This window comes from Poeciliopsis prolifica, unplaced genomic scaffold (genome assembly GCF_027474105.1).
Source record: "Poeciliopsis prolifica strain line A6 unplaced genomic scaffold, Auburn_PproV2 SCAFFOLD028, whole genome shotgun sequence".
Lineage (NCBI taxonomy): Eukaryota > Metazoa > Chordata > Actinopteri > Cyprinodontiformes > Poeciliidae > Poeciliopsis > Poeciliopsis prolifica.
In genome coordinates this window covers 381,626-393,939 of record NW_026562403.1, presented here as the reverse complement: position 1 = coordinate 393,939, position 12,314 = coordinate 381,626, and the positions used below count along the sequence as shown (strand labels likewise).

Sequence of the window (12,314 nt, the reverse complement as noted above, 5' to 3'; positions counted from 1 at the left end):
TGATTTTGCACTCACGGCTAATTTCCTTTTGTGTGTGAAGTGGACTTTGCCTTGGTTGTTTTTTGAAGCTCGCTACCAAAATGAACCGCTCAGCAACACTCAGTAGAAAATGTCTGAAGACGGGAAGGACCACAGAGAGGTGATGGGAGCATGTGAAAAGAAACGGCGGGAAAAGAACATGTCTGCTACTCTGAACAGTTTAGAAAATGTTGGATATGTGGTCTGATATATTCTTTGTGATATTTTTGTGAAAATTGTGAAAGTGTTCACCACATAAACATTTGAAAGACTAAAAACTTTCTCTTCTTGAGTGGACATTAAAACTTTTTTTCTTCTTATAATAGGCTTAAAAAAATCTTCAGTTTGTTCTTCGTAAAAGTGAAAAGAAGTAAACAAAGAATTTGCCAAAAAAGTTAGCAAAACTAATAGTGTGAAAGGTGGTGACACTGTGGGACATTTCCCACATAGTGGGAAATATCAATGCAAAGTAATTATGCACGATGGTTGAATTTGTGAAACCTCCATTCAAAATGAGATGATGGAAAGAAACAGCAAACAAAATAAACATTTAAACAGTGAAGGAAAGTGTAATACAGCCGCCTGTGTAATGAACACCGAATTTGTCAACACTGGAGTGTCAAACAGAAAGTGAATTCAGCTTCTTTCTCAGAATGGTGAATCTGTAACCAGTCAATTGTTAATGAATTATTAAGCTCTGGATTAAATATGATTCTTGCTCACACCTTTAAGTGCTGATGCAGCTCATTTCCTGTAGTATCAGCAGCATCTCTGTGTCAAGCTCCAACACCTCGTCTGCGTTTTCGGATCATTTAAACCCGCCTTGTTAATCGTTGACTTTTCAGGATTGACAACACATATTTTACAGTGTATCAAATATGAGAAACAGGACCATAAACAAGTCAGAATGAAACTGGCCGATGGCTGCCCCCTGCTTTCAATCAGGACAGACACGCTGCAGGGACTTTGCTAAACCCGTATGTCTGGTCCAAGACAGTAAAACCTCAACCTCAATTTTTTTTTACTAATCTTTTAAATACAAAAATGTAAAATACAAAAGTTACTCTAATCTATGTTCTTATTTTTCATTTAAGAATAAAATCTAATCTGCTTCATAGTGCATAATCCTCTAGTCTTTCAAAAGACCTTCGCTGCAGTTGCACTATTACAGAAAAGGCTAACACATCATCCGAATTTTTCTTTATCTTTTGTGCATTTAACTGATTTTCTAAGATTTTCTTGCCTTTTTTCTTTACCTATTCATCTTATTATACTTATTGCAGCTGCTGAAATAAATTTGGGTTTCATTTATTTGTTTTTATCACTTTAATTCATTATCTGATCAAGTGTTTTATTGTGCGCCATCTCTGTTTTAATGCACTTATCACAATTTTTCTTGCTACTCTTGTTCGATATTTTATGTCAAAGTTCAGTCTCGCCATGATACTCTTCGTTTGTTGGACAAACATCAACTCTGTTAGAAGCGCATTTATGTACATTTTTCTAGTCTTCTTAAGCTCTTTCTTGCTCTCTGCTGTTGTGTGTTGAGTGTTGACACATTTTTTGTTTTCCCAGGCTTTTATCTCTTGATTTTACTATGTTTCTCATGTTGCATTTTATGCTTTGTGTGGTTTTAAGGTTGATTTTTATTGTACAGTGCTCTTGTGATTTTATGTCTGTGAGAAGCGCTGTATAAATAAACTTTACTAATCAGTTTTGCTCCTTCAGCCCACATTATATCACATGACACTCATTTCTGCGACGAGTTCCTGTGTTAAAATCCGCTGTCACCTCTTCCATAGCAGTGCTGCAACTCCATTTTGATGCAGGTTTTCTGTAATATTCAAAGAACTTTTTGGAAATGTAAATGTTTACTGTTGTCAGACATTTAATTGAAGAAGGAATTCCATTGTATAAATTTGTGCAATGTATTGTGGTTTATTTTCCTGTCCACAGTTTGCAATAATGACAATACAAAAAAAAAATACATTCTATATGATATACATTTTGTCCCTGAAAAATACTTACAAAGTTAATATCATATTTACCATAAAAATAACATCATGAGACTAAATAAGACTTTTCAAATAACAAAAGAAAGTGCTTTAGAAAAACAACAAAACCATATTTAAAAAAAACAAAAAAACAGTCATTAGCAACAATTAATAAGTGTCTTCACACTAGAAGCATCTCATAACCTTTACTCTTGCACAACTTTCAAGTTTATTCATTTCAAAATCCTGGTTTTACTTCACTTGAGGGATTTTTTTGTTCCTTCAGAAATCCCCCAATTATTGGCTTCTGTCCCAGGACTCATTCAGTGGTTGCTGTCCGTAGTGTTACAGTCTGTCAATAGTTTGCATTCGATGCTTTCTGCAGCAGGTTCAGCGATCAGCCTGCTCCAAAGGGTCACGTCCACACCTCTGGTGGAGTGATGATCTCCAGTCGACACAGCGGACAGGTACCGAACTCCATCAGGACTCTGAGGTTGCAGTGATCGCAGAGGCAGCGGTGACCACAGGGCAGCGTGATGTCGGCCTGCCACACCATGCACACCACGCAGTGGTCATCTGTGAGCAGAAGAGAGAGACAAAATTCAATTATGAGGCATCCGGGTGACTCCGTCGTTCACTTTCATGGGGGAAAGAAAAACATCAAATGACATTGGCAGAAAACAAACCTGCTGGGATTTCCATGTTCAGGCAGGACATCCTGTCATCAGAGTTTTCACTCAGCATTGGCTTTTCAAAACTGATAGATGACGATCGCCTGATGGGAGGCTTAGGTCCAGGGCAGGATGTTTTCTTGGAAAGAAAACTATTTGTCTTTGAGCCTGCAGGAGGGGATAATTCAGAGAATTATTGCTATTTTTAGTGTATGCAAAAGCTTTTGCTAAGAACAAGAAGATCAGGCTGTTAGCCAAACAAAACGTGGGTGTGTTAAAATAACCTAGAAGGAAGATGGAGCACGTCTGGCCGTAGACATCAATCATGGCCCAGAGAGGCTTTCTGACATCCACGGCTGCGCCGAGCCTTTTCTTCCTGGAGTTTTCAAATTTCACACATATGTTGCCGTCATATGTGACCCAGAATTCCAGCACCGATGTTTCCTGACAGTAGGACTCGCGCACAGGGACGGCCCAGTGACCCGGGGTTTGGATGAGGTCAGGCATAGAAAACGGGGGCAGAGGCAAGGGTATGGTAAATGGCGAAACGTTGGTGAAGCCCACGCGCAGGGCTCCTTGCCAGTGTGGCTCGCGCTTCTCCACCAGCACCCGGACCCTCTCGTAGGTCCTCACAGGGCGGCTGGTGAAAACAACACCACCTTTGAAAGTGTCTTCAGCTCTCTGGGCACGTCGGCCGCCCTCGCTCAGACGGATCTGATCTCCCACGGCCCTGGGATGGAAGGTCAGGGGACCGAGGCAAGAGGAGTCGCATTTGTGGGCCGTCTTTGGGTCTGCGGGGGAAAAAATCACCATTAAAACTGTATGACCACATCAACAGGTTATGTGTATGACATTTACACAAAAGCATGAGTTGCACTATAAAACCAGAACATGTAGTTTAACACAACATCCTGACAGGTAGACAGTAAAAGTGTCAACATAAATGTCTCCAATCCCGATGGATTGCAAGGGATAGTCGACAGAACTGTACTAGTTTCGCTGCAGATACATTTGTAAATACGTTATAGAATAGCAGCCATGCGTGGTTTCACTTTGAGAAGAATGGTTTGGCAATCTTCCCATTTAATAATTGCTCTTAGTTCACAGTAAGTGACAACTGATCTTCATAAACCAGAAGTTTAATTCAGAACAATCCCATTTACTTCACATCCCCGTTTCCTATTTTTGCTGTTGCAGGCCAGACTGTTGCTTAAGACTTTGTCAGCAAAGAAGAAGAAATTATGAGTAAATCTACCTAGAGGTGATCTAAAACTAAATATAATGGGCTAATCTGCGGTTCAACTCGTTTCTCGCTGACAGGATTCTCGGAACATCCCGACATAAACTTGACCTCAAGTGTTTTTGTTTGCTTTCATTTTCTTATCACACTACCACCAGAGGAAACAGCGGTCGGATTGCTCACTTTTGCTTTGAAAACATGCATAGTGCTGGTGTGTGGCGTAACCTGCTGGAGTCTGTGCCTGTCAGGACATGTCTTATAGTTAGTCTCTCCCTTGTGTTCTCAGAAACATGAGCTGCGTCTTTTACAACGCTCCCAGATCTTACAGTGAGTCATCCACAAATTCCCCGGTGTAGGTTACAATGCACTGCATGTTGGTCAAAAAGCATTCCCATCTGACATCATGTTTCCCACTATACGTGGTTTATGACTCCAGGAGTTGCATTATGGATGGACACAGTTGTTTGAAGTCTTCTTAATGACTCTCTTATCATGTGTTTCACAACCAACTTATGTTGCTTCTGCTTAGTTTCCCTGCCATTCTTATTTTTCTGCAACTTTAAGAGTTTAAGTTACAGGATATTTTTTTAGTATTATTATTATTATTAGAAAACACATATTTTTCTGACATGTAATTTTAGCTTTTTCCCTACTTTCATAAACAAAGAGCATCTTACATCCTTAAATATTTTTTTTTTTCAAAACCTGAAAGACGCATTTTCAATTCAAATATAAAATGAAGAAAAGTTGTAGAAATCTTACCAGTCTTCTTGTTGTGGTCCTCTCTCCTCATCTTGGAGCAGGATCAGTCTTTCGTACATCGACACGGGAACTGCGCTCTCTCGTCTGTGTTTGGTTTGGTTATGATCAAGTGTGGGTGATCCGACCTGCTTTAAAGTCAAGCGCACGCGTGGCTTGGATAACAACAACATCCACTCAGTGAATGAATGAAAAGAGGAAGAGGGCGGGACAGAGGGAGGGTAGACTGGAATTTTACCCAGCGCTTTCTCATGTGACTTCTTTTGGGACGTTTGAAAAATGACACTAAACGTTTTGCCATATACGTGCTGGTCATGACTTCTCTTATTTTTGCCAATTTCTATTATGTTTAACTATTGTTTCCCATTTGCTTCTAACTTATGTTGAGGACAATTTTAAATTTATTCACAGGTGCAAAAATCCAAGTTCCTCTTTTAGCTGAAACAATGCAACATAACATAATAATATAACATAAAAATACAATGTAATATACAATGTTTTGCTTTTTTCACCCCCCTTGTAACCTACTTCATATCATTTAAACAGGTTATATCAAGATTTTTTCAGAGCTTTATATAGTAAAATTAAAGTAATAATTCCCACTAATAAAAGGTTTTGTTACATTAAAACTACCTTTCTTAAGAATGTTTCAGATCGTCATGTGATGATGCGACTTATTTTGGTGAGAAAAAGAAAAGGCAAAAAACAAATAGAATAGAATAGAATAGAATAGAATAGAATAGAATAGAATAGAAACTCTCATGTTGGAAAATCCCCACTAAACATCAGGGATGTGTGTATGAAACAGACTCCACACAGTTGTGTCATAATTTTAGACGTGATCTTCTTCTTCCTCAGTGAGCGGTTGACTCAGATCTATTGGTCAAGTCGGAATATGCATGACTGCTCCTGATTGGCCGTGTGCTGTTTGTCTTTCGCAGGAAATGCAGAGCGAGAGAACCACTGGAAAGTTACTGCGTGTCTGTTTTTCCTCTGGTGAAGAGCCGTGTGTCTCGCTGCTCAAACTGCAGGCCGCTTCCTGCATCGCACCTGTTTGCAATAACATTGCAGGTGACTGAATTACTGGAAACACGATCACGTTCGCTTTATGGTCACCAGTCATTTTGAAACTGAAAGCTACTGTTGAACTCCTGGAAAGCACGGGCCATAAATCTTTTTCTCTGAATTTTGACATTTAGTTTAGCTTGGCTACGATTCACCTACAATACGCTGGACTCCTTAACCTCTGCTAACAGCCCGGCGTCCGGGTGTAAAACCGCCTAAAGGATTTGGAATAGCAAGCCGAGCGTGACCCTCTCTGTGGCCGCGTGACTCATTGGCGACGTGGACGCGCGTGGAAAGGGTCTCGGCGAGACAAGAGGAGGACGGTGTCTGTCCGGGGAGGTGGGAGAGGGTCGCGGCAGCCGTGGCCTGTCTCCAGCCACAGAAACACGTCGCTAAATGTATCACTGGTTCTTGTTTTGAAAGAGGAAAATAAAAAGTCACAGCGCTTCTAACATCCCCACGCTCAGGCGTGTCTCTAGGCTCCGCCCACTTTGGTGGGATTTTCTTCAGAATTTCCTTTTTTTTTTTTTTTTTATTTCCAACTTTGAAAAATTGGAAATCTGAGGAGAATCTTCCACAACTTTTCATGTAACATTCAGAACATTTGCTACATTTAAATTTTCCAACGTGTCTGTACAGTACAGGCTCCGTTTATTATTATATATATATATATATATATATATATATATATATATATATATATATATATATATATATATATTTTTTTTTTTTTTTTTTTTTTTTTTTTTTTTTTTTTGTTAAAGATATTACAAGTTATTTAGGGCAATCAACTGGCTTCTCCAAAAACAAACAAACAAAAAGATTATTTTTTTATGTACTTGAGGCCAATATGCAGCCACTGACTCCATCTATGATTTCCAGTCCGTTTTGCGACCCATATGCAGTCCATGTGTAAACATATTGGGATGTTACTCACAGAGCCTCTTCCTCTCTGTGAGTCCAGTTTCTGCATCTCCTTCATAGTTCCCCTGTGTGTGTTTGATCCAGACCAGAGATGTCTTATCAACTAGGCATCTGGATATGAATCCAGAATGGTGTGCCCCACATCAGCTGTCTGGAAACACGTCTCCAGGTGACGTGCTTCCAGAACCTTGGCAGATGAAAGTGTGGAAACCACAGGCAGCACGGGTCAGGCAGCACGGGTCAGAACCAGCCGCGTTCTATGTTAAGACAAATCTACTGACCGGAATCGTCTTGAATAATTCAGTGATTCATATGTTGCCATCTGACTCACTGAATCACTGACACTGGCCGTTAGGGAATAACTTACACAACTATAAGTTTTCAGCAGATAACATTTTGGTAATCGTCTTACTCGCACAGAATTACCACATTTTAGGACAAGTCTGAATATTTTTTACATATTCATGAAAAGGAGAAAAAAAAAAGAAATACAGAAAATGGCATCATTATGAAACAAAACAAACAACTTTAGTGACCTTCAAAGACAAGCATTGGGGTTATTTTCTACGGTCTGCTGCCTTTGTTTCGTCCGTTTTGGACTTTGTTACTTTAATAAATAACTGTGCCTCTCTAATCGATGCCAGTCAGACCCAGTCTGTTTCATTCTGGTAGCAACACAGAAACTTGCTCAGTCTACACCGTGTTCCAAATTATTATGCAAGTGATATTTTCTCAGATTTTCTTAAATGGTCAATGCAAATTATGGTCAGTATAATTTTCAAGTCATGAACTATTACAGTACAAATCAAACTTTACTGAACAAAGTAAATCATGAGAACATAATTTTTTTCAAAAATGAAAAAGTCAAAATGCACTGTTCCACATTATTATGCACAGCAGATTTTCTGAACATTTTATGGATTACAAAGAACTGCAAACGATCATTCCTTGAATGTGCAGCATTATGTGGTCACATGTACTAAAATCAAAAGCTACTTCAATCAAAAACATCTTAGCAGACAGAGTTACATGTTAACATACAACCCCTTCTTTGATATCACCTGCACAATTCTTGAATCCATTGAACTTGTGAGTTTGTGGAAAGTTTCTGCTTGAATTTCTTTGCAGGATGTGAAAATACCTTTCTACTGCATCCCACCCTCAGATCGTCTGCTTCAGGAAACTCCAAAGATTCTCTCAATAGGGTCAGAGGTCAGAGGAGGATGGTGACCACACCATGAGCTTCTCCACTTTTATGCCCATAGCAGCCGTTGACACAGTGGTATTCCTTGCAGCATGAGATGGCGGATTGTCATGCATGAAGATGATTTTGCTACTAAAGGTACAGCTCTTCTTTTTGAACCTGAAAGAAAGTGATCAGTGAGAAAGTCCATATTCTTTGATGAGGTGATTTTCACACCTTTGGGGTCTCTGAAGGGGCCGACCAGATCTCTCTCTCTCTCCCCATGATTTGGGCCCAAAAAATGACTCCACCCCATTTTTGCTGACGTCACAGCCGTGTTGGGATGCGATGGCCATCCACCACCAATCCACTACTGCGTCCATCTGGACTAGCCAGGGTTGCACAGCAGATATCAATGAAAGAAGATATGCTTCTGACAAATCAAAAATGATGTCAGAAGTTCATTGATCATTACAAAAAGTGTGTGCAGTCTGCAACTGCTTATAGATTAAAAAAAAATAAAAAAAGTTGGGGGGGAGAATTTAATAATATATTTGAGTTGACATGCAAAATTGTAAGCCTGTGTGCATTGGAGAAAATCCACAATAAACTCAAACTCCAGGAGTTACATTATGAACGGGCATAGTCGACTCAACTCTTGTTTTTTAAACCATTTGAAGTTGTTTCATAACCATTTTCCTCTCAAATACATAAGTTCAAACGCATCATTGGAAATTCCAACATTTATATTGACTGTATGCAATCTACTGAAAAGAGTTGCACATCTATCATCACACTTTTTAATGTATATGACAACATTTTCATTCAAACCAGGGGAGCACCCTGCCTCCTTCTCCTCCCCCTCTGCTGCTTGCTCTCGCACCATCACACTTGATCAGACATGGCAGGCCATCAAAAAATCTACTTGTTCCCACTCCATCTGTTCAAAAAACTATTAATCTGCTGCCGTCCAATAAAACGTTCGGCCCTCACCGTGGAGCCAATGGAAGGGCATTAATGCAGTGAGACCCAGGCCAATCCCCGGCTGCATTCTAATGCGGGCCATCTTTATCAAGGAACCACTCCATTTCCACATTCTGCGTATCTATGATTTCTGAAGAGACGGGCAGCAGGAGGCATGCATCTGTAGGACACAGCTGAGGTCTGTTTCCAGAGGGCTCAGATATGGAGCTAACCCATGCAAAACTGAGGATGGGCGCTGCATGGTGCACTCTCAGGCGACTTTGAAAGAGTTCATGTTAAGACTGTTGCTTTTGGACTAAATCTTTAAGAAGCTCGCTGTGCTCCAGAACCTCGACTCCGCTCGCGGCTGTCGACGTTTTCCTCGGGGGGCCACCAGAGGCCTCTCCCCGGCTTGGATCTTACTGGATGTTTTCCTGACACTGGGGGGGCGGGAAAACGATTTGGAGAACTTCCCATGGATCCGAACATCCAGGGGTCTTTCCTCTTCAACAACAGCCTGAACCAGTTCCCCTCAGACCTTAAGGCGCCGGTGTGCCAGTACTCGGTCCCCAACTCCTTCTACAAACTCAACCCGGGCCTTAACACCCAGCTGCAGCCGGGGACTCCCCACGGCATCAGCGACATCCTGAGCCGATCCATGGTGGGGGTCGGCTCCACCGGCACCACCACGCTGCTGTCTGGGTACTCCCCCATGGGGGGGTTCGGTCCCTCCGTAACCACTACGTCCATGTACTACAACCGAGATTACAACCCCTCGCTGGGCTTCTCCAAAAGCACGGCGGAGTGTCCCATGAAGGGTCGCAGTATGAGCTGCTGGGCGGAGAGCAGCTGTGACTGGAGAGGAGGGAGACAGCAGTGCACCAGCGGTGAGTCTGCAGAGGGTTTCAGCGTCGACCTCATCAGCGCACAGAGACATGCTGCAGCTTGCCGGGTCACAACAAGAGCAGGCTTGTGCTGGCAGGATCAGTCAGATTCAAGAGGAATGCGATAATGCTTCACTTGAATTTAGTTTTAAATGAGACGTTTAGCTGTAACGTCGCCGTTTTAACAAAACATCTGGAAAGAAAGAAAACTACCTTGTACTTTTACATTAGATTAGAGCTTATATTCAGCATTTTCCCGTCACATCAGGGAATAAATTGCGATGTGAATTATATATTAGAAATTCCCAATATGTAATTGTGGCAGTCAGTTTTAACATTCCAAATTATTAAATTATTTTTTTCAAAATAATTCTAAATTGGGTACAAAATGTCCAAATTATTGAAACAAGAAGCCAAACCTGCACTGTTTTTTTGTTTGTTTGTTTCTTTCTTTTCTTTTCTGTTTTTGCTTTATACATTTTTAGGCAGTGGTCCACTCGGAGAAATGCCCAACAGGAAGAAACACACCAGACCAACATTTAGTGGACATCAGATATTTGCTCTGGAGAAAACCTTCGAGCAGACTAAGTACCTGGCCGGACCAGAGAGGGCAAGACTGGCTTATTCTCTAGGAATGACTGAGTCACAAGTTAAGGTGAGTTTCACCACACATCATAATCAAAACCAGCTTTCGACTCAGATTCTCATTTTTACTCCTTTTAAAAATGTCTTGTATATTCGTCGTATTTGCTGATCAGTGATGGGTTCGGATATGAGCGCTGTGGCTCACTGCCCAGGACGGCTATTCTGTCAAGGGGCTACAGTAGAGAGAAAAAAAAAACATTGTGGCTGTTGTGCCTCAAACAAGTTTTCTGCTGCTTGGTGTCATGGCGGCTGGTCAGCAGAACATTAATAGAGGACTGAATCTGTACTAGAATTTGTGATCACAAAGTTTTTATCTTGTGGCACTTACTCGTGAGAATCGCAAATAAAGCTCTGGAAACTCACACATTTTTTTATGTTTTATTTGCAGTTTATTTGTAGTTCCAAGTTATTAATATATCTTAGATGAATAGATTCATTCCAGTTTGTTTACTTCTCAAAAGAGGCATAAGTGGCATTTTACATTTGAATAAAATGCCACTGTAAACTAAACATTCCCACAAAATCAGTGGAAAACTCAGTTTTAGAATGACAGCATCCAAACCCTTCTTTTTCCAATGAACTGCAAGACTTTAGGCTGAAAGGCCTTTTTGTCATCGCCATTGCTGTTTATTTAATCATAAATCTCGCGGATGAGATTGATGAGTGTTGTTCTGCTGAAAAACAAGTCTGTGTGTGTGTGCGTGGGGGGGTGTGTGTGCGTGTGCGCGTCAGGTGTGGTTCCAGAACCGACGCACCAAGTGGAGGAAGAAGAGCGCCTCGGAGCCCAGCTCCACGCAGGCCACGCACGCCGGACAGGGCGGGGAGGCCTCGGAGAACGAGGTGGAGGACGAGGAGTACAACAAGCCTCTGGACCCCGACTCGGACGACGACAAGATCCGACTGCTGCTGCGCAAACACCGCAGGGCTTTTTCTGTGCTAAGACTGGGGCCGCACCCTGTCTGAAACACACGCACACACACACCCCCCCCCCCCACACACACACACACGCACACAAACTTCACTCAACAGACCTGCATGCTGTGATTAATTAAGTACCATTTGTTTAAAGCTGGGGGACAGGGGAACGGACTGAGCATGCGCAGATGATGTCCCACAGAGAATTGGAAAGATTGAATTCAAATGACTTCCGGCCTGTTGTTATTGTAATTTTTCAAATATAAATTCTACATTCCAAAAAAAAATAAAAAACACTAACTTGAAATCTACTTGAAAAAACAGCAAATCTTTCCTCTCTCCAGGCCTTTCAGCAGTGTCTCTAAGGATTATGTTATTTGAATTTAAAAGGTGTAAAATAATAGAAACGTGAAACAACCAGGATCTAGTGAATTGAGTCAAAATTACACATTTTAATATCTCGATCGATTTTCTGCGTACACATGTCCGATGTTTTTAAGTTACCAAACACCCTGCAAAAAAAATGTCCAGCTGAACAATGTAAAATGATCGCACTTGAAATTGTGTGCAATAAAAGATTATGGGTTTGTTATCCGACTTTATGAGTCTGTTCTTTTCCTCAATGAAGAATTAATCTGATGCAGTCTTTTCATTTCTTTGTGTTCGCTATGGGGTGGCAGTTAAAACAGCAAAGCACCAGGTCACAGATGCTTAGAAGAAGGTCGTAGGTCAAATCTTGTGTGATTTACTCTGTTGGGGGGGGTTAATTGAAGACAATGGTGCCTGCAACCCAAGCTCAATTGAAAATCAATGCCAGCAGTAAATGTTTGTTCACCTCTCAGACGTTGAGCGTTTGTCCTACTTATGCGACATGCAGCAGCCTGCAGACGATGCCACGCTTGTTGAAAGGCTGAGGAATGCTGCAGGGACAGTTCTGAAGATCATCGTCCACGATGAAAGCAAAAACAAAATACGCTGGACTAGAGATAGGGCAGCATTTTCTCATAACACAAAGTCCAAGATGTCAAAATGAGTTTTATTTGTTTGACTTTC

General features: G+C 41.2%; 2 protein-coding genes across 2 annotated transcripts; one reads left to right on the top strand and one right to left on the bottom strand.

The window, feature by feature from the left end:
- Positions 1–1,954: 1,954 nt before the first annotated feature.
- On the bottom strand, positions 1,955–4,827 carry LOC129372064 (E3 ubiquitin-protein ligase NEURL3-like). Its single transcript, XM_055049063.1, has 4 exons — positions 4,686–4,827; positions 2,968–3,474; positions 2,699–2,851; positions 1,955–2,588 (listed from the first exon to the last, which is right to left on the bottom strand). The coding sequence occupies exons 1-4, from the start codon at positions 4,714–4,716 to the stop codon at positions 2,428–2,430; spliced, it is 852 nt and encodes a 283-aa protein (XP_054905038.1). The 5' UTR covers positions 4,717–4,827; the 3' UTR covers positions 1,955–2,427.
- A 4,346-nt stretch (positions 4,828–9,173) lies between these two features.
- Positions 9,174–11,314, top strand: nkx6.3 (NK6 homeobox 3). Its single transcript, XM_055049154.1, has 3 exons — positions 9,174–9,704; positions 10,187–10,356; positions 11,079–11,314. Exons 1-3 carry the CDS (start codon positions 9,293–9,295, stop codon positions 11,307–11,309), a joined length of 813 nt encoding a protein of 270 aa, XP_054905129.1. The 5' UTR covers positions 9,174–9,292; the 3' UTR covers positions 11,310–11,314.
- Positions 11,315–12,314: the final 1,000 nt, after the last annotated feature.

Bases quoted from the DNA above. Each gene is read 5' to 3' on its own strand.
- LOC129372064 (XM_055049063.1), bottom strand. From the start codon at position 4,716: ATGAGGAGAGAGGACCACAACAAGAAGACTG. The intron at 2,852-2,967 runs GTTATTTTAACA...CCCCTCCTGCAG, and splicing joins GTGCTCCATCTTCCTTCTAG to GCTCAAAGACAAATAGTTTT. The intron at 2,589-2,698 runs GTTTGTTTTCTG...TTCTGCTCACAG, and splicing joins GAACATGGAAATCCCAGCAG to ATGACCACTGCGTGGTGTGC.
- nkx6.3 (XM_055049154.1), top strand. From the start codon at position 9,293: ATGGATCCGAACATCCAGGGGTCTTTCCTCTTCAACAACAGCCTGAAC. The intron at 9,705-10,186 runs GTGAGTCTGCAG...ATACATTTTTAG, and splicing joins GAGACAGCAGTGCACCAGCG to GCAGTGGTCCACTCGGAGAA. The intron at 10,357-11,078 runs GTGAGTTTCACC...TGTGCGCGTCAG, and splicing joins TGACTGAGTCACAAGTTAAG to GTGTGGTTCCAGAACCGACG.